General features: G+C 45.5%; 1 protein-coding gene and 1 pseudogene across 2 annotated transcripts in view; both read right to left on the reverse strand.

The window, feature by feature from the left end:
* Positions 1-26,159, reverse strand: part of LOC126419619 (EF-hand calcium-binding domain-containing protein 4A-like) — a 759,654-nt gene that overhangs the window by 186,445 nt on the left and 547,050 nt on the right. Inside the window, exon 1 of one of the 2 annotated variants that reach the window (XM_050086818.1) lies at positions 7,197-7,253. The exons of the other annotated variant lie outside the window; for it this stretch is intronic. Within the exon in view, the coding sequence (XP_049942775.1) occupies positions 7,197-7,238 (42 nt within the window). The 5' untranslated portion in view covers positions 7,239-7,253. Of the gene's footprint in view, positions 1-7,196; positions 7,254-26,159 lie in introns of those variants that run through there. 2 annotated transcript variants of the gene reach the window in all.
* On the reverse strand, positions 24,301-24,418 carry LOC126427666 (5S ribosomal RNA; annotated as a pseudogene).

Below are 26,159 nucleotides of genomic sequence, written 5' to 3' on the forward strand. Positions count from 1 at the left end.
TTCGTCTAATACTAATACAATCGACGTTATCAGGGTACATACACACAGCTTTATGACGAAAGTAAGAAAGTAGTTCAATGAGTTAGTTGTCTCCATGTTCCAGTGTTCCAGGCATCGTAAGTGGCTATCTCACTAGAACGTGGGACGAGTCTGTTTTAAAATACCCAGAACCGTATAGGAGGTGCATGTCCTACAGTCGCCAGATGTGGAAAAGAAGATGCATGAACAAGGTTTTCAGGCAAAATGGCTGCCTACCAACAACCTAAATTATCCAAACTAGCAGCTGTATACATGTACTGATATACATTTACTGATAACCCAAGCAAGTCTATCGAGTTTTGATGATCACACATGTACTCGTAGCTATAGCATGTTTTTATTCCTTTCTGTAAGTAGAAGACACTCTCAGTCACCCTATTCACCGTATTTTATAATTTAGCAAGCTTTTTATTTTTCCATATACATCCACATTTCTCTGCAAACAGTGTAAAATGTGTGAAAGGGATACGTACATCTTACTGTATTAAGATAAAGATTTCTTCCGTTCTGTTCAGTGGGGGTGAATAGTAGCAAGCCCGACTGCAATTACCTGATTTGATGGTTGTGAAAGTCTGCACTGTGAAAACAACAGGTTTGTTTAAAAATAACTCATCTGCTACCAGTCACGATTTTCTTTATTTTATTTTTCGCACGACGCGTTTCGGGAAACGATTCACATTTTCAAGTGCGTTTTCTGTGTTTGTTATGTCATTCCTACACTACTGGCCATTACAATTGCTACACCAAGAAGAAATGCACATGATAGACGGGTATTCATTCGACAAATATATTATACTAGAACTGACATGTGATTACATTTTCACGCGATTTGGGTGCATAGATCCTGAGAAATCAGTACCCAGAACAACCACCTCTGGCCGTAATAACGACCTTGATACGTCTGGGCATTGAGTCAAACAGAGTTTGGATGGCGTGTACAGGTACAGCTGCCCATGCAGCTTCAACAAGATACCACGGTTCATCAAGAGTAGTGACTGGCTTATTGTGACGACCCAGTTGCTCGGCCACCATTGACCACATGTTTTCAATTGGTCAGAGATCTGGAGAATGGGAGAAGTGCCGGCCAGGGCACCATTCGAACATTTTCTGTATCCAGAAAGTCCCGTAAAGGACCTGCAAAATGTGGTCGTGCATTATCCTGCTGAAATGTAGGGTTTCGCAATGATCGAATGAAGGGTAGAGCCACGGAAATGTAACGTCCACTGTTCAAAATGCCGTCAATGAGAACAAGAGGTGACCTAGAAGTGTAACCAATGGCACACCATACCATCACGCTAGGTGATACGTCAGTATGGCGATGACGAATACACGCTTCCAATTTGCGTTCACAGCGATGTCGCCAAACATGGATGCGACCATCATGATGCTGTAAACATAACCTGGATTCATTCGAAAAAATGACGTTTTGCCATTGGTGCACCCAGGTTCGTCATTGAGTATACCATCGCAGGCGCTGCTGTCTGTGATACAGCGTCAGGGAAAACCGCAGCCGTGGTCTTCGAGCTGATAGTCCATGCTGCTGCAAACGTTGTCGAACTGTTCGTGCAGATGGTTGTTGTCTTGCAAACGTCCCCATCTGTTGACTCAGGGATCGAGACGTGGCTGCACGATCTGTTACAGCCGTGCGGATACGATGCCTGTCATCTCGACTGCTAGTGATACGAGGCCGTTGGGATCCAGCACGGCGTTCCGTATTACCCTCCTGAACCCACCGATTCCATATTCCGCTAACAGTCATTGGATCTCGACCAACGCGAGCAGCAATGTCGCGATACGAGAAACCGCAATCGCGATAGGCCACAATCCGACCTTTAACAAAGTCGGAAACGTGATGGTACGCATTTCTCCTCCTTACCCGAGGCATCACAACAACGTTTCACCAGATAACGCTGGTCAACTGCTGCTTGTGTATGAGAAATCGGTTGGAAACTGTCCCCGTGTCAGCACGTTGTAGGTGTCGCCACCGGCGCCAACCTTGTGTGAATGCTCTGAAATCATTTGCATAACACAGAATCTTCTTCCTGTCGTTAAAATTTCGCGTCTGTAGCACGTCACCTTCGTGTTATCAGTAGAGAACCAGTAATCCCAGAATGGGTCGATCAGCAGAGCTCATTGGTTTTGAACGTGGACGGCTCGCAATGTGTTTCCGTCTTCGGCCGTCCTCTTAAGGAGGGGCATGCGTGGTGCAGCTGGTATCCTCCATGATCTTGTTGATGTATTTTAGTATCGATCTGCCTCTTGTGTTTCTCCCTTCTACTGTCCCTTCAATGACAGTTTTAATGATACCATAATGTCTCAACAAATGACCGACCCGAGCGTCATTTCTGTGTTGGATAAAATTCAAGAGACATGGCCTCTCTTCCTCCTCTGATGGGGCGCCTCTTCGTTTGATATCTTGTATCCAGGAAATCTTGAGCAACCTGCTGTAGCATTACATCTCGAAGTCTCCTCCTCTCAGAATGTCTATGTTTCACTTCCGCATAGAAGCACACTCCATACCTACGTCTTTATGAGGTCGTTTACGTTTGTCTATGCACCTGTATGAGTAAAGATTCCTTCTCTTTTTAAAAGCAGCTTTGCCTGGTGGATTTGGCCTGCAGTAGCCTTCTTTGATCTTCCATCTGATGTAATTTTACTCTCTAGGTTCGTTTTCCATGGTTAGGATGTGATACAGTTATTGCGCTTAAGGAAACTGTAAACGCGTAACGATATGAACATATTTCATAATACTGTATACTGTGTAAAGCAGAGGAACGGTTCGGAGCGGATGCCATTATGAGCATGACAATGCAATGTATCATAAATTAGCATCTGTGAGCCAATGGTTTTTGGACAACGTTCGTGACATGGAGTGGCCATGCCAGAATCCCAACTGAACCCAATGGAAAGCCTTTCTGGTGAGTTAGAACGGTAGACTTTTCTCCAATCCCAGCGTAAAACTTACTCTGGTTTAGACTTGAAGAAGAATTGACTCAATTTCCTCCACATTCACAAAATTCACTGAAGTGTCTACAGCACAATTTAATTTGCCATAAAAGCAAAGGATGGACACAAAGGCATTAATGTCCACTAATAGGTGTCCGTTTATTTTTGGTCTTATAGTGTGTGTGTAACGAGTTGGATGTGGTAAAAAATGATGGACCTTATAGCATGCGATTAAGAGATTAGTGATGAAGGACTGTCATATGATACGTGACAATCACATAAAATCACTTGCAGGGAAGGCTATTTCAGTACTTACATTAGATTTGTTCGAATGGTTCTGGGAAAATACAGTTAATGTGTACGGAAATCTCGTATAGAATGATAGTGAGAGCAATTCTACACTACTGTTCCAGTCTTTAAGAGTCCTTATCAAGCAGGCCTGACAACGGATATCGAATGAATTCAGAGATTCGAAGCTAGGGTCGTAGCGGAAATACTAGGAGAACTTAAATGAATCCTTGGAGGCGAGGGGAAGTAGCTGTCGCGAAACAGTTTTGTGGAAATTAAGAGCGCTTGTAACTGAGGAAGCTGTTTGACCGTTAAGCCGCCTTCATCATACTTCTCGTGCAGGGATCGCGTGAAAGAGTGAGATTACGTCACGTACACAAGTATGCACACATCCTTTTTGCCTTCAGTCAATACTCGAATGGAACAGTAAAGATAATGGATAGTATCAGTAAAATGTGCCCTCCGCCATTCACTGTATTGTGGCTTATAGACGATAACTGTTTAGAGCGTACCACTGTCGTTTAGATGAAATAGAGAACAGACGTGGTCTGTCAAGCCAAGAATTAGTCTAAGTTGGCCTACAAAAGCCAGCTACTGCCGTTATTTCCCAGGAGCAGCGCGAACAGGATAGGGCGTCTTGCGTTGGCAGGGACGCATTTGGGTTTTCCCACAAAATTAAACAGCAAGCACGTTAACTATTCATTCCACATGCGATGTCTGGGACGTGTCCAAACAAAGTGTTGTTACTTTCAACAAAGTGCAAATATACTGTACAGTATTAATGGATCGCGTACGTGAAAAGGTAAGGAAACTTCTGGGTTTTCCCAAAGTCAAACATGCAGGGTGGTTACAATCCTGTTTGAGCCAGTATAGACGAAAACTATTAACAGTACAAGAATGACGTCCAGACTTTGCGCAGCAGGGTTTGCGTTGTTAGCAGTGTTAGTGCCATGACTTGCCGCCAGGAGCCGCTACTGGTACGGCGACTTCACGTGGAACCAGCAGCGTCAGCGTGCACTGCACTTACACACAGTCAACATCGGTCTGCACAAGGGGAACACGGCTTTACTCGTACAGCTGTTTTATCAAAACAACACCAATAGTGCTGCTGCTGCTCGCGTGTATCGACGTATTAAACGAATACGACGGGTAGTCCGTCCACACAGGATTGAAGTACATTATTCGGAAGTTGGAATCAAATGGCTATTTGGGAACTGCTCCTGGGAGGGGCCGACGGCCAATTGCGCTACAAAATGTTGAAGAAGTTAATACAGCCATGACTGAGAATGCTAGACGCAATGTACACTCTTCAAGCAGTCCAGGAGATGTGTCACGACAGCTGAACACTTCCATGGTCCACCTGAGATGTTTCGGGCAGCAGTACACCAATGTCTAGTGCGGTCCCAGGCTGTCGCGGATTCAGGTGGTCGTTACAATGAGCAACGTTTGTAACCTGGAACGTAAACGTGGTACGCAACTAGCAAATGTCGCCCCTCATTTGGAAAGTAAAACGTGATTCCTTCAATGGTTCATTCGTTATTCCTCTTCCGCTTGTTCTTATACGCTGAAGAGCCAAAGAAACTGGTACACCTGCCTAACTATCGTGTACGACTCCCGCGAGGTAACACGACGTGCCATGGGCTCGACTAATGTCTGAAGTAGTGATGGAGCGAGCTGACACCATGAATCCTGCAAGGCTGTCCATAAATCCGTAAGAGTACGAGGGGGTGGAGATCACTTCTGAACAACACGTTCCCTGGCATTCCAGATATGATCAATAATGTTCATGTCTGGGGAGATTGGTGGCCAGCGGAAGTGTTTGAACTCAGAATAGCATTCCTGGAGCACCTCTAGCTTTTCTGGACCTGTGAGGTGTTGTATTGTCCTGCTGGAACTGCCCAAGTCCGTTGGAATGCACAATGGACATGAATGGATGCAGGTGATCAGACAGGATGCTTACGTACGTGTCACCTGTCAGAGTCATATAAAGACTTATCAGGGGTCCCATATCACTCCAACTGCACACGCTCCACACCAGAGTTCCACCAGCCTCAACAGTCCCCTGCTGACACGCAGAGTCCAAGGAATCATGAGGTTGCCTCCATATCCTCTCCATACCCATACACGTCCATCCACTTGATACAATTTGAAACGAGACTCGTCCGATAAGGCAACATGTTTCCATCAACAGTCCAATGTCGGTCTTCACGGGCCTGGCGAGGCGTAAAGCTTTGCCTCGCCCAGTCATCACGACTACACGAGTCGGCCTTCGCCTCCGAAAGCCTGTATCGACGCTCACACTTACTGATCGCCCAGCCACTAAAATCTGCAGCAACTTGCAGAAGGGTTCCAGTTTTGTCACGCTGAACAATTCTCTTCAGTCGTCGTTTGTCCCGTTCTTACAGGTTCTTTTTCTGGTGACAGCGATGTCGGAGATTTGATATTTGACCGCATTCCTGATATTGACCATACACTCGTGTAATGGTCGTACAGGAGAATCCCCACTTCATCGCTACCTCGGAGATGCTGTGTCCCACCGCTCGTGCGCCGACTAAAAATGGTTCAAATGCCTCTGAGCACTATGCGACTTAACTTCTGAGGTCATTAGTCGCCTAGAACTTAGAACTAATTAAACCTAACTAACCTAAGGACATCACACACATCCATGCCCGAGGCAGGATTCGAACCTGCGACCGTAGCGGTCGCTCGGTTCCAGACTGCAGCGCCTAGAACCGCACGGCCACTCCGGCCGGCGCGCCGACTATAACACCACGTTCTCACTCACTTAAATCTTGACAACCTGCCATTGTAGCAGCAGTAACCGATGTAACAACTGCGCCAGACACTTGTTGCGTTGCCGACCGCAGCGCAGTCTTCTGCCTGTTTACATATTAGTATTTGAAAGCGCATGTCTACATCAGTTTCTTTCGCGCTTCAGTCTAAATATTTCCACAAAGTTTCATTGTCCTATAATCACTTGTTTTTCATGAGGGTCACCTCACGTAGCGAAAGTTTAATTGTAACCAGCATGTATAACGGACGATGAAGAAGAGGATTGTTTGCTCCAGAATTAAGTGAAAGGCAGAACAACAGCGAGCAATGTATTCTTGGCACTTACCTGTTTTTGACAACTACCCGTTTATCTTCCTTGGTACTGAAAACCACTTGTAGAGTTTTAGCATATTTTGTACCCATTTTGCAGGCGAACTCTAAATGATTTGCAGAAATTGCTTCACTACAGCGGAGCGTACAACGCATTAGGCTCTTCCAGAACCTATTGGCCTGTCACAGCTGACGTAAGGCGCTGGCGCACTATAGATTGCGCTCCGTCGGAAAACACTTCCCCAATTTTGTCAGTGTCGCGTGGACGACATACTTTGCCGAACGCATTAAGTAGTACGAGGCGAAAAATTCCTGCTCCTAGGAAAACCGGTTCAAGTTACATCGCAAGCGATCCGAGGGAGGTTTTGACTGAAATCGACCATGAACCCCTGTTCTGCACTTCCAAAACTTGACATTTCCGTAAGATTTACTTCAAAGAACTGTGAATTTTAACAGCGTGAGATTAACAATTAAGTAGTTCTTTTCTTCCGGCCTTCTTACTACGAAACTGCTGTGTTCGTAAGGGCGTAGTTGAGACCTAATTGTAAAGGTACTTTTACGAAATTATTTTCTCTTTCATTACCCTTACGGGAAACTTTGATCAATAATGTTAAGGTAATAGCCGACAGCTGGTGGCGTGAGAGTGAGTGAGAGAGAGAGAGGGAGGGAGGGAGGGAGGGAGGGGGGGGGGGGGAGAGAGAGAGAGAGAGAGAGAGAGAGAGAGAGAGAGAGAGAGAGAAGGCGGGCAGCATCGGAAAGCTCTTGTGGTGCGCATGTGCTGTATCTTAGGTGAGTTTTGTAGGCCAGTGTGAGGTTCTTACCCGCCTTTGTAGGCCGCAGGTGTCCTTCATCAAATTGTTCATCTCGACTTCCACTGTACCACTGTGGCACGTTGCAAACAGTTACAGACCCGAAACACGAAGATTTAGATGGTACCCACCTGTGTACCGAAGTTCATAGCTTTGTAACAGGCGTCGTGCAAAGAGGCTTTTCGAGGAAATCGCACCCCGGTGCGGAACCAGATCTCGTCCGAGCAGCCCCGCACACCGGCGAGGTTCGAACCCGGGAACGCAGCGCTCGGAGAGGCGGTGCGAGCGAGACTGACGCCGGCGGCCAAGTGCGCGCACTTCCCCGAGACTCCGGCAGCTGGCACTGCCGTCTGTCCACACTGCGTCACCCGGTCGCGTGTGTACTTGCCGGCCCTTGTGTACACAACACACAGCTGCGAGAGCCGGCAGTAACTTGGCGCTCTCGCGGCGGCTTTCTCCCGTAAAATATTCTCGGCATTCTTGCTGCGTGAAATTAGAATCGATATCGAGCCTTCGGCGATGCCATTGGCCTTCTTCGTCAGGAACAAGTGAGGTCAACAGCGATCTGTAGAAACTACCGAAGGGCGTCTCTTTTCAGTCAAATGCTGATCTGGTTTCAAATAATCAGTGTAGGTAAGTGGCTGCACATGACGAACAAATGGTACAGTATGTGAAACACAATCTCTCAAAGTTTGTGGTCGCAGGTCGTGTTGGCTAGTTTCGAAAACCGCCAACAGGGGCTCCAATCACCACAGTTGCTAAAAATGGAGGCGAACCAGAACTAGAAAGTATTTTGTGTGCTACAATTTGCCCGGTGCCAATCGGTAGGTGGTATGCGAAGAGCCTTCTGTGGTATGACAAGAAAACATCAGTTTACAACAACAGAATAGTCAAGTTGTATAAGAAATTGGAGGAGGATGGTTTCTTGTGGGATGCAATGTATTGGGGGCGATCGAGCGTGTAAGAACATACCGTAGACCGTGTAAGGTATGTGATATTGCCAAGTTCCACAAAGTCTGTCTATCAAGCTCGTGCAGCCATTGAACATCCTGCAGCCAGCAGAGTAAGCGATTAATAGGGAAACCATACAAATTGCGGGGTGCACTCAGCCTCGTGATGCACATTGAGGAGCTACTCGACCGAATAGTAGCGGCTCCGGTCAAAGAAAACCATCGTAACGACCGGGAGAGCGGTGTGCTGACCACACAACCCTCCTATCCGGGCCGGCCGGAGTGGGCGAGCGGTGCTAGGCGCTACAGTCTGGAACCGCGCGACCGCTACGGTCGCAGGTTCGAATGCTGCCTCGGGCATGGATGTGTGTGATGTCCTTAGGTTAGATAGGTTTAACTAGTTCTAAGTCTAGGGGACTGATGACCTCTGAAGTTAAGTCCCATAGTGCTCAGAGCCATTTTGAACCTCCTATCCGCATCCTCATCTGAGGATGACACGGCGGTCGGATGGTCCCGATGGGCCACTTGTGACCTAAAGACGCAGTACTTCATACAAATTGCAGGTCCTGCAATTACGACGACTTGAAAGTTACGACGGCAAACTGCGCCTTCTGCACTTCACAACCATCCTGAAAATGACGACTTCGCAAGCAAATTAAGCTTCGGTGACGCAGACACTTTCCATCTTCAGGGAAAGGTCAGTGAACACAAGAGACGCATATTGTCACGTGAAACTGTCGAATACGTCCTTTACCCTGAGGAAGTTAACTTGTACTGTGCAGCTGATTTCGACATGCTGAAACTCAGGACACCACTTGAAACTGATAGTAGGGTTTTCATCTTTCAATAATACAGCGCCTCCACGTTTCCGTAGCTGTGTACGAGATTCACTGAATGAGACTTTGCCACGTTGCTGGACTCGAAGTCGTGAGATTTTTCTTTTTGGGATTACATTAAGTGTAGCGTTTGTGTCCCACCTCTACCACGGATCCTCGAATACTTGCGACAGCACGTCGCGGCAGCTGTTTTTACCGTCACTCCTGACATGCTGCGCCAGGTATGCCCGGAACTGCCGGAACTGGACTGTCCATTAGATGTAAGGAATGCGTCGAAGTGCGCACTGCTTGTCTTTCACATACTGTCTCATTTGCTACCTCCTTCGTGATCATTTATCTTTACCAATTTTTTTAAATGTGTAGATGGACTTACCCTGTATTCTCTGACTACAGTACCAGTGAGTCATAATCGTAACCAGCCAGCTTGTACAAATTCCTGGGTATAACTGCCTCCACAGCTGAGTGGTCATAGCATCTGTCAACCTTGTGGAGGAGACGGGTTCAGTTCGAGATATTTTTGTTGATTCTTTTCTGGTCGGAGCAGTGGAGAGGGGTGCACTCAGCTTCGTGAGGCAAACTCAGGAGCTGCTGGAAAACGTAGCGGCTCCAAGGTCTTGAAAAGATAACGGCTGGGAGAGCGGTGTGCTACTAGTAGTAGTAGTAGTATAAGGGACAGTCAAATGAAAACCAAACATCCGCCACAACAGGAGCATGGCACGGTTCCATTTAAAAGTAATCACCACAAGCGTTAAGACACTTATCCCACTGGGAAACGAGACGATCAGTTCTTATTTCGTAGAACGCGGTCGGCCGACGACGGATCCATGCACTCTTGCACTTCCTCGTCCGACAGGAACCAAAATGTTCAAATGTGTGTGAATTCCTAATGGACCAAACTGCTGAGGTCATCGGTCCCTAGACTTACACACTACTTAAACTAACTTATGCTAAGAATAGCACACGCAACCATGCCCGAGGGAGGACTCGAACCTCCGGCGTGAGGGGCCGCGCAATCCGTTACATGGCGCCTTAAACCGCGCGACCACTCCGCCCGGCGACTGGAACCGAAGTCCACGCCAAAGATGTGAAAATCCCATGGTGGAAGGTGAGGGCTCTACGGAGGAAGCTGCACTGTCTCCCAACCAAATAGCCAAAGCGTAGCCATCTTACTATTGGCAGTGTGGGAGTGGACGTTATGCTCTGCTTGTCGAGTTCCTCGAGCTTGGAACCACTATCAATGCGCGGCGCTATGAAGTCATTCTGCAGAAATTGCAGCGTGCCATAAGGTCGAAATGTCCAGGAATGCTGCCGGACGGATTCATTCTGTTGCACGATAAAGCCCGCCACCACACCGCCACTCGGACGAAGGCCACGTTTAAAAAAAAAATGGTTCAAATGGCTCAGAGCACTATGGGACTTAACATCTATGGTCATCAGTCCCCTAGAACTTAGAACTACTTAAACCTAACTAACCTAAGGATAGCACACAACACCCAGCCATCACGAGGCAGAGAAAATCCCTGACCCCGCCGGGAATCGAACCCGGGAACCCGGGCTTGGGAAGCGAGAACGCTACCGCACGACCACGAGATGCGGGCAGGCCACGTTTCGGCGATTTGTTTGGGGAACACTGCAACACCCTCTGTACAGCCAGGATCCCTCACCGTGTGATTTTCTTATCTATGGCGACCCGAAGAAAAACACGCGTTGACGTCGGTTTCAGTCGGACAAGGAGGTACAACGAAAGTGCCGCTGTTGATCCATCAGCGGTCGACCGCGTTCTATGAAACAGGAACAGATCGTCTCGTCTCCCACGTCTTAAGACGTGTGATTAGTTCCGAATGGAACCATTCCATGGTCCCTCTGAGGCAGGTGACCTAAATCTGGATGGGTGGATGAGGACTGGAGCCACTACCCTCCCGTTAACAAAGCCACTCTGTTCAAACCAGTGCTACCTCATTCTGTTTATAATTAGTATCCAGCACTATTTTACGAATACGTTATTTATTAATGTCGAAGAGTAACCCCGTGCACCTCCATACCGCATCCGAATGACGCCATACGCCACAGGGTGATAAAACCGCCGGTGAGCATGGCTCGATCTTCTGGGACACAGTTTGTACGGATGTGATACGAAACTATCACATAAGCTAAGTAGTGTACAAAGCATGTGGTAGAGTTCGGTACTTTGGTAGAATACTGCGAAAGTTCATTCGGTCGACAAAGGGGACTGCTTACAAAATACTCGTGCGACAGATTCTAGAACATTGTTCAGTCCTGCAAATATGTAGGATCCTTACTCTGCGTATGCTTAACGTGTACAAACAATGGCAGCGCGAGTGGTCACACGTTTGTTTGATCCACAGTGGAGCGTCAAAGAGATTCTGGAGAACCTCATTTGGCAGCTGCTATACCGACAACGTCCACTTAAAAAGTTTCAAGAACCACCTTTAAGCGGCGAATCTAGGAATGTAGTAGAACCCTCTACGTATGGCTCTGGGACGGATCGCGACGATTACACTGATAAAGAGAGCGCAGTGACGTTGAAGCGATCATCCATCCCGCAATGAACTGCACCTACTACACACATCAAAAAAAGCTTTCCATCACCTCGGTTCCGAGAGTTCCGGAAACTGTAAAGAAAACTGGACGACAGTTCAACACACACATCATTTCCGTCCTTTTTATGGCTCACGAAAACCACACATTGGACGTGTAGCACTGTCGGTCGGAGGATGGTATTCACATATCGTACAGCACTTACGGCGCCTTCTATAACCACCAGCGGCGTACGTCGGCCCCACATAATGCCACCCGAAGACAGCAGAGAACCTCCACCTTGCTGCACTCGCTGGACAGTGTGTCTAAGGCGTTCAACCTGACCGGGTTGTCTCCAAACACGTCTCTGAAGATTGTCGGTGAAGAGAATGTGATACCAATCCTGAGTGGTCCATTCGCCATGTTGGGCCCATCTGTACCACGCTGGATTGTGTCGTGGTTGCGAAGATGGACGTCGCCCAGGACGTCGGAAGTGAAGTTCCGCATCATGCAGCCTAATGCGCACAGTTAGAGTCATAACACGACTTCGTGTCGCTGCACGAAAAGCATTATTCAACATGGTGGCGTCGCTGTCAGGGTTCCTCCCAGCCATAATCCGTGGGTAGCGGTCATCCACTGCAGCAGTAGCCCTTGGGCGGCCTGAGCGAGGCATGTCATCGACAGTTCCTGTCTCTCTGTATCTCCTTCGTGTCCGAACAACATCGTTTTGGTTCACTCCGAGATACCTGCACACTTCCCTTGTTGAGAGCCCTTCCTGGCACAAAGTAACAACGTGGACGTGACTGTCTAGGCATGGTTGAACTACAGACAACACGAGCCGTGTCCCTCCGTCCTGGTGGAATGACTGGAACTGATCGGCTGTCGGACCCCCTCCGTCTAATAAGCGTTGCGCATGCATGGTTGTTATATCTTTGGGCGGGTTTAGTTACATCTCTGAACAGTCTAAGGGACTTTATCTGTGTTATAATATCCACAGTCAACGTCTGTCTTCAGGAGTTTAGGGAACGTCGTGCAGACGATGCTAGTGTTATAATAAATCCCACTAGAGAGAAAGAAGCAACAGAAGAGTTAGTAAATGATACTCCAAAGAACTATTAAGCGGTTGAAAATCGCACTACGTTCAGTTCTAAACGATGTAGCGTATTGGCAGCAGTCAGTACATAGGGTAGAACACTCGATATCTTTGGGTGTACACATTGATGAAAACTTGAACCGGAGAAAGCACATTACTGAGCTTCTCGAACAATTAAGTTCAGCTATTTTTGCTCTTCATATGATCGCTAATCTTAGAAACAAAACGTCTCAACCTCCTAATATATTTTGCATACTTCCACTCAATAACGTCGTACAGAAAAATTTTCTGGGATAATTCATCACTTAGAAAGAAAGTACTGATTGCACAAAAGCGAGCAGTAAGAATAATATGTAGTGTTCACCTAAGGACGTCTTGTAGATGTCTCTTGAAGAAGCTAGCCATTTCAACTGTGCCGTCACAATATATATTTCCGTTAATGAAATTCGTCATAAATAATCCAATTTGAAGCCAACAGTGGTGTACGTACCTACAGCACTAGAAGGGGGAAAATGACCTTACTGCCCACTGTTAAAGCTGTTTGGTGGTTGATTTGGGGGAGAGGATCAAACACCGATGTCATCGGTCCAATCGGATTGTGGAAGGATGGGGAACGAAGTCGGCCGTGCCCTTTCAAAGGAACCATCAGGATTTTAGGAGCCGCGCGGGTTAGCCTCGCGTTCTGAGGCGCCTTGTCGCAGTCCGCGCGGCTCCCTCCGTCGGAGGTTCGAGTCCCCTCGGGCATGAGTGTGTGTGCTGTCCATAGCGTAAGTTAGTTTAAGTTAGATTAAGTAGAGTGTACGCTTAGGGGCCGATGACCTCAGCAGTTTCGTCCCATAAGACCTTATAAAAAAAATTAAAACAAAAAGTAAATAAAAAATTAGGAAATCATGGAAAACCTAAACCAGATGACAGGACGCGGGTTTGAACCATCGTCCTCCCGAATGAGAGTCCAGTGTGCTAACGTTAAAGCTGTCAGTGGCTCAGGTAGGACTTCAAGATATACCAATAAAAATTTTTGATCATTTGCCCAGTAAGATAAGCAAGTTTTAAAACTATTTTAAAATCATATCTCCTGGACAACTCCTTCTATTCCACTGACGAATTTTACTTAAAAACTTGTACGCAATCAAAAACCACTTCTTACGTGAGTACGAATAGAATGATACTGTGTACATAAATGTTAACAGTAATCATGTATACAGACCTCGTTAACTGACTCGTTCCACATCTTTCCGATAAGAGAATCTTTCAAAGCCGGCCGCTGTCGCCGAGCGGTTCTAGGAGCTTCAGTCCGGAACCGCGCTGCTGCTGCTGCTACGGTCGCAGGTTCGAATCCTGCCTCGGGCGTGGATGTGTGTGATGTCCATAGGTTAGTTAGGTTTAAGTAGTTCTAAGTTCTAGGGGACTGATGACCTCACATGTTAAGTCCAATAGTGCTCAGAGCAATTTGAACCATTTATTTGACTGATGACCTCAGATGTTAAGTCCCATAGTGCTTAGAGCCATTTGAACAATTTGAATCTTTCAAATGACCTATGGAACATGTAACTAACTAGCTAGCTAACTAACACGCTGTGCCTTCGCACAATTACAGTAGTATGGCTCAAAAATGACGAAAATGTATGGTTGATCTGTTTATGTACAATGTTTTTCTCGTCGACGATGATTGTAACAAAACCGGCAGAGAGAAAACATGAAATTATACAGCTGACGCCACAAGTATGCTTTTTCCAAATTTCACAATTCTACTATAGACTTACGTCATCGGTACTGGCCTACAGTTAAGTCCATCTTCCCTACCTTTTCGTGTGCAGAATTCGATATGCGAGAACGTATGGTCGAACAAGAAGAATTACCGAGTGCATTTTCGGCACTGTGTGTGGAATCGTACGAGAGGGCCGGATGTAAAAGGAAAAGGTGGCCAGCCGTGCGGGGGCGAGCAGAGGAGCTCTAAACGGCGCTGCGAAAGCAATTTGCATGGCCAGATTGCGACGGAGCGTCACCCGGCGCCAGGCCGCCGTGTTTACGGCGCGATAAAAGCCCAGCCGGCTGTGACGCCGCTGTAATTGCGACCGGAACGGAGAAGAGACGAGAGGAGAAGGGAAGAGCAGGCCCTGCCACGCCAGCGGCCGAGCTAGCTGGATGGCTGGCTGGAGGCGCAGAATTGCGTCGCATTGTCGGCCGAGCGCGCGGCGCCCTGAAAGGTCTCTCCCCCAGCTCTCGTGTCGGACACGGCCGATTTAGCCCGCGGCGTTGCGGTGCGACAACAACCTTTTCATCCCCGGGTAACAGCTGCAGGTGAGCCCTCGAATTACTGCCTCGATAGTTGTCCGACAGAATGAACTCATCCGTGGCGACCAGCGTGGGTTCCACAAACATCGGCCAGGCGAAACGCCCACTCGCGATGGAAATACAACAGGATGTCCATAATTAAAGTTCCAGTTTCAAAACGCTGTATAAAGGGAACCACCGCTCAGAATGACGTCGTATTATTGATGCAGGGGGAAACATCATGGAACAAATAAAATCAAACGAAAATTTTACCAGTAGGTGGTGCTATAAGGGTACTAAAGGGACCACACCCAGCCTATCTAACCCATGTTAATTTAGGCAAGTATTTGACGCATTTCTGAAAAAACTATTTTATGCAGGACCTTAATATTTTTACTTTCTGGTACATGATGATAATAGAGTCAAATGTACTAAAATCTACTTCATCCATTTTATAGTTTTTAAGAAATACTTTTTGAAATTTATTAAGAAAAAATATTAAGTTTTATCTGCAGAATTTTTTGTTGTAAACTTTCTAATGGGGGAATATTAACGACTGTAGTACCAGAGGTGGCTTTTTATGTTATGCAGAGTCTCTGAAAATTTTATTCATTTATCTATGATAGTTTCTGATATAATGGGGGAAATGTACTGAAAAGCGATCGTGTGAGACCCAACTCGCTTTATTTGTTCATGAGACCCAGAAAATATTAGATACAGGGTCCCAGGTAGATGCTATTTTCCTTGACTTCCGGAAAGCGTTCGATACAGTTCCGCACTGTCGCCTGATAAACAAAGTAAGAGCCTACGGAATATCAGACCAGCTGTGTGGCTGGATTGAAGAGTTTTTAGCAAACAGAACACAGCATGTTGTTATCAATGGGGAGACGTCTACAGACGTTAAAGCAACCTCTGGCGTGCCACAGGGGAGTGTTATGGGACCATTGCTTTTCACAATATATATAAATGACCTAGTAGATAGTGTCGGAAGTACCATGAGGCTTTTCGCGGATGATGCTGTAGTATACAGAGAAGCTGCAGCATTAGAAAATTGTAGCGAAATGCAGGAAGATCTGCAGCGGATAGGCACTTGGTGCAGAGAGTGGCAACTGACCCTTAACATAGACAAATGTAATGTATTGCGAATACATAGAAAGAAGGATCCTTTATTGTATGATTATATGATAGCGGAACAAACACTGGTAGCAGTTACTTCTGTAAAATATCTGGGAGTATGCGTGCGGAACGATTTGAAGTGGAATGATCATATAAAATTAATTGTTGGTAAGGCGGGTGCCAGGTTGAGATTCATTGGGAGAGTCCTTAGAAAATGTAGTCCATCAACAAAGGAGGTGGCTTACAAAACACTTGTTCGACCTATACTTGAGTATTGCTCATCAGTGTGGGATCCGTAGCAGATCGGGTTGACGGAGGAGATAGAGAAGATCCAAAGAAGAGCGACGCGTTTCGTCACAGGGTTATTTCGTAACCGTGATAGCGTTACGGAGATGTTTAGCAAACTCAAGTGGCAGACTCTCCAAGAGAGGCGCTCTGCATCGCGGTGTAGCTTGCTCGCCAGGTTTCGAGAGGGTGCGTTTCTGGATGAGGTATCGAATAAATTGCTTCCCCCTACGTATACCTCCAGAGGAGATCACGAATGTAAAATTAGAGAGATTCGAGCGCGTACGGAGGCTTTCAGACAGTCGTTCTTCCCGCGAACCATACGCGACTGGAACAGAAAAGGGAGGTAATGACCGTGGCATGTAAAGTGCCCTCCGCCACACACCGTTGGGTGGCTTGCGGAGTATAAATGTAGATGTAGATGTAGAAAATTTTAGTTTGCGGCGAAATTGACTTTAAAGAAAAAAACTTTTGAAATTCGTTACTTACAGTTAATTAAAACTGTCCTGCTGCATATGATGGCCGTTCTTTGGCCTCTAGCAGGTCTTCCAGCTTCTTTTTCACCTTCCTGGATGTTTGTCTTGCTTCAAATGGCTCTGAGCACTATGGGACTTAACAGCTATGGTCATCAGTCCCCTAGAACTTAGAACTACTTAAACCTAACTAACCTAAGAACATCACACAACACCCAGTCATCACGAGGCAGAGAAAATCCCTGACCCCGCCGGGAATCGAACCGGGGAATCCGGGCGCGGGAAGCGAGAACGCTACCGCACGACCACGAGCTGCGGACTTTGTCTTGCTTTCTCGGCCCTATTAGATGCAGACCTGTCTGCATCGGCTATCCTCATTTTATCGCAATGTCGCAGCCCAGTGATCATATTTTCACCAGGATTAATTCCCAGCTTGTTCAGTACCCAACACTTTCCAATACTACCACAACTGAATCTAATAACAGCATCATGAACTCCTACTTTCATTGTGTGCATGCCTACAAATACAGTTTTAGGAAGGCGGTTCCAAATTATGCTGTTGAAACATTCATTTGGGTTCTGTGTCTGCCCATGCAGACATTTCCTTAGAAGGTCAAGATGAGCCAAGTCTCTGAAAATAGCCTTAATTTCTGTAATAACAGCAGCAGGAAGAGAATGCTGGTGAGAATAAGATTCTCCAGTTGCCTGAGCACTATTGTATTTGCACCGCGAATTTTCTCCTGATGGACACAATCCATGACATGGCTTATCATCAGTAGAGGACTTACGGAAGAATATGGCCCAAACATCTCTCTTCATTGTCTCCAGATTTTCTTTATTTCTTCTAATTGCCTGCCCTTAGTATACCTGCAAGCTTTCTATTTCAGTTTTAGTTAACCGACCCTGTCTGGTCAACAATTTTCCATCTTCTAATTTTTTCCCTCTCATATTAACAGTTAAGTTTTCTCAGCCTTGTTCCCAGACGTTTTTGAACATGGCCTACACATTCTATTTTGCTAATAATGGCATCTCCATATCGCTTAGAGTTCACCACATTGTTGTATGCCTTAGTGCCACCATCGCCCAAATATTTGGTGTACCGTACGCCTTTTGTTTCTACTGAGCGATGAAATATTTGTTGTACTCCATGAACTTCCATACCAACACTTGTTCCACTAAAATTAGCCACACAGTTGTGTTCTTTATGTCCATTGACTTTACAACATTTGCAATATTTAGACATTATCTCCACATCTCTTTACCGGTGTTTACACCCGTGACAGTTACTATTCAGTTCAGAGAAGTACGTCCTCTTTTCTGCCAACTTCCATCAATTGCAATTGCAATATGCGAACATCCATCATTTTCTTCCACTGCTTCCCTCGCAGCCAGTTTCATGCTTTCCTCACTGACCTCACAGACAGCTTTTTCTAATATTGCAGTCAGTTTTTCAAATTTATTTGGTGGTTGAAGTAAGTTCATCACTGAACAAAATGTTCTCCCTGCAGCCATGCCCTTGCCAATGGATCGTAAGGCACAAACTAATCTAGTATTGATTTCATAAGGGCCACTTGCATCTGGTTTTGAAGAACTTATAAATGAAATCACAGCTGAGCATTTAGTGCAAAATAAATCCAAAGCAGTTGCTAGGCCTTTTCTCCCACTGCCACTCTCACAAATTTTCACACTCTGTGGCTCACCACACTGCCTACATTGCACAAATTTAGAGATTACATCTGATAATATTCTCACATTTATAATAATGTTACTGCACCCCTTGTCACTTACAGTAAATTCGTTGTAACTCTCTTGAAATGGTGAGAGCTTCTTTGATGTTGCACTTATTGAAGAATTACAATTGGAAACATCGTTGCCAGGCGACATAACCTCTTGTACAGGAAGCTTTTTAAATTTGTTTCCCCTAAAGTGTCGTTTCTTGAAAATGCCTTTACGTTTCCTCAGCTTCAATAAACACAACAAAACACAGGTAAACAACCACTGCAAACATAAGTATAACAACTACTCGCAATCACACTTGAACAAATTTAACTGCGTGTTTGAAAGCGTTTTGTTTACAAACAGCAGAAACACAAGACTACCGACCGTTCCATTCCAAGGATAACCATCAGACTCGTGAGTACAAAAAAAAAAAAAAAAATAATAATAATAATAATAATAATAATAATAATAATAATATCCCTAACGTGCAATGTAGGGGATGTAAAGATCTAAAACATAAGCAGAGAAGTGGGTGACAGAAAAGTGGGCGTGGCACACACGTGGTAGAAAAATGCTCTTTAAATGCTGGAAAAGAATTTTTTTAACCAAAATCCTTTTCAGCGTACTTAAATAAAATCTTAAAATCTATCGAAATATGATGAAAACGGAAAATCGATTTTTCTGGACCTGCACCATGGTGTGGTCCCCTTAATACAAATGGGGTCGGCTACAAATGACAGATGAGTCGCAATACGAAAGCTATGGCTTGCATTGCACAATACACCATCCGTACTGTTCAACGTGCATGACAGTACAAGTTCGGCAGCCAAAGTCGTGGCAATGCCAGTTAGGTGAACCCATTCATCATGGCAAGGTCGTTCCATATCGGATGGAAAAAACCGCTTCTTAATTGTCCTGAGGCCAAAAATCGCATAAAACAGAATGGTGACATCGTTTTTTAATTTCCATGGGGCCAAAAAAATGCGTTAAAAGCAAAATGACTTCTAAAACTTCCTGGCAGATTAAAACTGTGTGCCGGACCGAGACTCGAACTCGGGACCTTTGCCTTTCGCGGGCAAGTGCTCTACCAACTGAGCTACCCAAGCACGACTCACGCCCCGTCCTCACAGCTTTACTTCCGCCAGTACCTCGTCACCTACCTTCCAAACTTGCCCGCGAAAGGCAAAGGTCCCGAGTTCGAGTCTCGGTCCGGCACACAGTTTTAATCTGCCAGGAAGTTTCATATCAGCGCACACTCCGCTGCAGAGTGAAAATCTCATTCTGAAAATGACTTCTGTTTGTAATTGCCTTGAGACTGGCGCAAGACTTGCTCAGTACGCTGCCCATCGTCTTTTGCCGCAAGCTGAAATCGAGAAACGGCGTATTCCACAACAAATCGGGCAGTCTCGGAGGTGACCTTCAGAATGCGTTGCGGAAAGCGTGCCTTCAGTTGGGCTCTGTTCGTGACTGGAGCACTGAACGAAACAACCTCTTTCAGATAACCCCAGAGCCAGAAGCCACACGGATTAACATCATGTTATCTGGACGACCAGGCTGTACGGAAATGGGGCTGATATTTCCAGCATTTCCGAAACGCCTCTGCAGCGGTAGCTTCACTAACTCTGCAGTGCACGGAAGATCAACATCTCGCGTAAAAATTATCCTACTCACACACCCACTCCGTCGAAGGAGTGGAATAACGTTGGTGCGGAAAAGAATCTAACAGCGTTTACCAGTGACGGTACAGTTAACAGGATCCGCAGGATTCAAGTCCTCCAAAAAATACGCCGTCAACCGCACCGCAGAGGAGCCTTTGCAGAATGAAATTGTACCGGTTGACGCGCGTGCGGATTTTCCGTTGCCCATTCTGCAAATCCACGCAGTGACATGACTTTGGAGATGTAAATGGGCTTCGCCTGTCCACACAATGCTCCATGGCCATGCGCCCAAAAAATCCAAAGCGAACGTTTGTCTTGCTCGCACGACAGCAGGAAGCAACTCCTAAACACTGGTGATTTTGTATCGATAGCTATGCAGGATGTTTCGAAGTATTTATGCACCGTGCTACCAGACATGTTCAACGTTCGAGCAATTCTCCGTGCCTTTCATGTTATAAAACCAGCTCTCGACTCGTCCCGCAATGCTGCGGTCACACAGACTTCGGATCAATTGCATTCCTCCCTCTGCCATTGTTTTACTATCAAAAACAGTCTTGATCACAATTTATTTATTACGGTGACCGGTTTCGACCATTACTGTGGTCATCTTCAGACCCATGAGTAAGAACCTGCTTCTGGTGGTAAATCGCTTGAGTAGCGACTTTCCGACGTGCGAGCGGTAAATGTGGAAAAATGAGCTACGGCGATGTTATTACCAACTGCGTCTAGACAGAAACAGCGTACAGTTATTCTTTTCTTGACTGCCGAAGTACAAAACCGGTAGACATCCATCGGAGAATGAAGAGTGCGTATGGGACAGAATGTTTCTCGAAAACCACCGTTGTGGAATGTTGCGTCAAAAATTCGTACTGTGTGCGAAGTAAACTAAAATCAAATAAAATAATCTACTTATGATAATCCACAAGTCGGTATTATCATTATTATTAATTACATCTGAAATAATGTCTTTGTTTGTTAGCGCCATCTTTGGATTAGCTGTTTTTCTAACAGTTAAATTTTACTGTCAGTTTGTTCTCATGTCTGCTGATTGGCACGTGATCTTACGCGGAACATGACTTCACTTCAGGCTAGAGTGCTTTCTCCTACAATATAAATTCGTGTGCGTACTTACGCTATTAAATACGTTGTAAATTGTCTGGTGTAAGTTAATATGGCGTATAGCTGCTAGCGCTTCAGTACTGAGCAGATTTACATTGCTGACTACATAGATGTCTGCGTACTACAGTTACGATGAACATGTACCATTATGTGTCAGCATGCAAAGAATGTTCATTCTGTACATTGTTAAGTGCATGTTCATACTTCTACGGGCGTGTTTAGCATTCGATTTGTGATTATTGTCGTAGCTATAATGTAATAAGAGCGTTTTTCATGAACTTTTTCTTATTCTGTGATGAGTCTGATTGCTGCTAAAAGTTTTATCCCGAAATTCTTCCCGGTGCTGATGGACAAAATATACGTGCAGCTTGTGAAGATATCATTCAGACTGTATAACGTTAGCTGCCTTACCAGTAACACAGTTGTTACTAGTTTTAACTGCAGAAGATCATACAACTTGGTGGGAACCTCAGTATTATCAACGGAGAGATAATCTGGCGATCGAAGGATTTATAGGCGAGGAGGGGGAGCGGCGACGTAAGGGACAGATGAATAATAGAATAAGCAGAACACATTATAGAAGATATCAAGTGGAGTAGTAATGTCAAGACTGGAAAATCAGAAGTAGGTGATAAAAAAGTAGAATTATTAGAGGGGAAAAATACCCGAAACAGACGACAACTAGATTATACCAAACGGAGATGGAAAGATAAGACCGTTGCCCTGAAAAGTACGGTAACACCAGTAATTGTAGTTATATGCGTTAATCACATGAGCCGTTACGTAAAGTTACCACAAAATTAGATGGAACGGCAACAGAAAGAGCAATGAAACGGAAGTATTCTACAGGCCCGCCTCCATAATTGGGTGGACAGTGCGCGCGATTGCCAGGTGGGGGACCCAGGTTCAATTCTCGCTACTGTCAGGGATTTTTCCTTGGCGAGAGGACTGGCATGGGGTCCTGTCAGCGTCGTGACGCCAACTGAGGAGCTACTTGAGTGAAACGTCAAGGCTCCAAGGCCAGGGAAGCCGACAACGGGCAGGAGAGTGGTGTGCCGACCACATGCATCTCCGTGCCGCATGCAGCATGAGAAGACTGTGTGGTAGAGGAAGACACGGCGGTCGGTCGGCGTCAAGTCGCACTCGGGCGCTAATCGCGGAGTTGAGGGGTTGTCGAAGGGCAGATCGGAGTGCATGCGGCTACATTTGTTGACTCAGCATGATGATGTTCCTTGTCATTCTCGCTCTGAGATGAAATACGAGTATCGGCTGCTCGTAGCAGTCTACGAACGACGTGCTGTAAGGTTCACTGGTAACGAAAGCCCTAGAATCTCGAAGAGATCTTACGCAAGACTGCGACAGAGAGCTCAAACACAGGCGGTAAACGAGCGACTCAGGAGTCGTCGCTGCTAATGAATAGCACCTTGAGGAGGCAGTTGCTTGTGTGCGGCGAGGTCGGTGGCATTCACAGCGACGATAAGCAGGGGATAAAAATTAAAGACGCCTTTGTCTTTCTGTCCAGCCTACGGTCGATTTTTACAGACGACTTGAAGTTAAAGCTGAAATGTAGAAATGATCTTAACTAAGAGCCATGTCATTTTTCTCTTGCGTCGTCCGATTCACCACGTTGCTTACTTGCCTCGGCAGGAAGACTTGCAGACAAGCTCGACCATCCACTTCTTCTGCTAGATAGCCTTTTTTTTTAACGCTTTAACTGACAAAAAGCAACACTGCGTCTGCAACTCGTTGCCTAGTGGTGCCGACACGGTAGCTCAGCGTATTCCGCAGAAGCATGGCTGCCCTCTGTAATTTAAAAAGAAACTGAGTGAAGTATTCAACAATGGACGGTGCCATGTGACGTCCGCCCAGACCAAATGCCGAGAGGGGGGGGGGGGGAGGAGGAAGATAGCTAGTGTCATTGTTTCTGTGTCGTATGTTCAGCATTTCGATTCCCGGCTGGGTCGGAGATTATCTTCGCTAGGGGATTGTGTTTTTGTGTTGTCCTAATCGTTCCTATGGTTTGTATATTGCAGCCAACCGGTTGAAACAAGATATAACTTGACTTGGTTTCGACACTGACTATAGGTGTCTTCATCAGAACACAGTTACATGTAGTGACAGTTGAAAACAGATTTACGAGCAACTGTGACTATATGTAATTGCTTTGGATTTTTCCGATAAGGATACGCATAGTCAGTGTCGAAACCAGGTCAAGTTAAATCTTGCTGAAACCGGTTGGCTGTATTCCGCATATCACATTCTTGTACGGCTGCTGGCTCACCTATGTTGTAAATTGCCTAATCATTTCGGTTCGTCTTCACCACAAAGATACGCAAGTTGCCAAGGTATCCTCGAATAAAAAAACTTGCACCAGGCTACCAAATAGCACTAGACGGCGCATCAAATTGGATTCCATTAGAACCCTTTTGCACAACGACTGTAGTGTAATTCAAACAGGATGTAAGTCAGCAACCACTTGCGATTCAATCTGTCCTTTACTGCATTCAGTCTGTACTTTACTACAACGTTGATTTCAGTATAGCTATCATCCGTGCTAGAAAATAGAAGAAATACAAAGGAATCAAACAGTGAATGGCATAAAACGAGAGTTATGTCACAGATATACAGAACCGAGGACTTCCTAGTAGGTAACATACAGTACGAAGTGAACCATGTAGCCTCCACAGGTTCGTAAATACACATGTTATTACACTGCCTTAGCATGTACATTGCTTAATTCAACCTGAGGCTGCTGTTTACAGATCTTTACAACCAGCCTTGGTATACGTCATAGAGGATACCTTTATACCACTGGCACCTATATACGACTAGCAATTCAAATAAACTCCTCCAGAACAGGCCATGAAGGCCCAAAGGCACCGACCAGCCGCCGTGTCATCCTCAACCAACAGGCCTCACTGGACGCGGATATGGAGGGTCATGTGGTCAGCACACCGCTCTCCCGACCGTACGTCCGTTTCCGAGACCGGAGCCGCTACTTCTTTCAATCAAGTAGCTCCTCAGTTTGCCTCACAAGGGCTGAATGCACTCCGCTTGCCAACAGCGCTCGCCAGACCGGATGGTCACCCATCCAAGTGCTAGCCCAGCCCGACAGCGCTTAACTTCGGTGATCTGACGGGAACCGGTGTTACTACTGCGGCAAGGCCGTTGGCACAATTCAAACAAGCTTGTACAAAATTATAAGTAGACAAGTAACAATCATAAACCAATAACAGTTTTACGCTAAATAGATTAACAAGGTAAAGTGAAATAAATATACTGACTTTGTGGGACAACCCGCTAATACTGATTTGAATCACGTAGCTTAAATCTGATTTGATCCACGAACATCTTTGTGACTGCTTTGTTTATGTAAGATATCTTCGATGTTTAAAGTATACAGCAAGTTGTGTGTGATGTTTAGTGTGTGAGAGACTCTGCACAAATGGACCATAAGAAAACCTGAAGTCAATGAAATGGTACAGTCTCTCACACATCGACAACATCATATAGAAATGGCATCATATACACACAAAACGCACTTGAAAATGGGAATCATTTCCCTAAACGCGTCGTGTGAAAAGAAAATAAAGAAAATCGTGACTGTAGCAGAATTATTTATAAACAAACCTATCACGTAGCTTAAAAACAAATGTTAAAACTTTTTAGAAATCTTGTAACCATCATTAAAAGCTTGGAAAAAAGGAAGATAAGAGTTTAACGTCCCGTCGACAACGAGGTTATAAGAGACGGAGCACAAACTCAAATTAGGGGAGGAAGGGGAAGGAAATAGGCCCGTACTTGTCGATGAAACCACCCCGGCATTTGCGTCAAACTGTTTAGGGAAATCACGTAGAGCCTAAATATAAATGGCTGGAAGGGGTTTTGAACCATCGTTCTCCTGAATGCGTGTCCAGTGTACTAATCACTATGCTGGCCGGTGAGGCAGTGCGGTTCTAGGCGCTTCAGTGTCCGCTATGGTCGCAGGTTCGAATCCTGCCGCGGGCTTGGATGTGTCTGATGTCCTTAGGTTAGTTAGGTTTAAGTAGTTCTAAGTTCTAAGGGACTGATGACCACAGATGTTAAGTCCCAAAGTGCTCAGAGTCATTTTGAGCCTACTAATCACTGTGCCATCTCGCTCGGTATTAAAAGCTTGATGTCTTGTGTGAAACAATAAGAGCTACATTCTAACACCCCACGCAACAAATCCTTTTAACTATAGTGTCATGGCTGATGAAGGAAAGCGACATACAATAACGCATTCTACAAAAAGTTTATTGATAATTCTATTAAATATATAGCGGCCTGAATGGGAGCTAATAAAATTATTATCAAGGATAATGGCAGTAGTTACAAGAAAAGCAACAAAATTTTACAACCACAAAATTTGTTCTCATTTGATAAGCTATCAAACGTTACTATATAGAGAAGAACATTTTAGGTAAACTATGTCGCTCCTGAGTCGTAGCTACCTCTGCCGCCACGATGGGCTTTTACCAGAAGTAGCTGCTTCTCGCTGGCGCCTGCTCATTAGGTTGAGCAGTGTCAGGAGATCTCAGATGGCAAAAAATTTCGCTCATCTATAGGGGGTCCATAAATCTGTCCTTATCTCTCTCCATGTAGTATCCTGAAATGTGAGGTAGTACACGTGTCCGCTATGAACTACGTGGGATTTTCGACTATATCTTTCTGTTCAAGGTAACAGGTTCACCAAACATAGCTTCCAGTCGCATCCCGTCTGCCCCATATAACAGGCATCACTCTCTGGCCATTCTAATTAATTAACACCTGATTCACGTAAATGTTCCTCTTGTCAACACAGAAAATAAAATACTACCAAGGTTATTCGTGGTCGAAAATGAAACTATAATTTTATGATTTTTATAAACTGATGGCAGTCTCTCACTAATTTTA

This window comes from Schistocerca serialis, chromosome 1 (genome assembly GCF_023864345.2).
Source record: "Schistocerca serialis cubense isolate TAMUIC-IGC-003099 chromosome 1, iqSchSeri2.2, whole genome shotgun sequence".
In the NCBI taxonomy this organism is placed as follows: Eukaryota; Metazoa; Arthropoda; class Insecta; order Orthoptera; family Acrididae; genus Schistocerca; species Schistocerca serialis.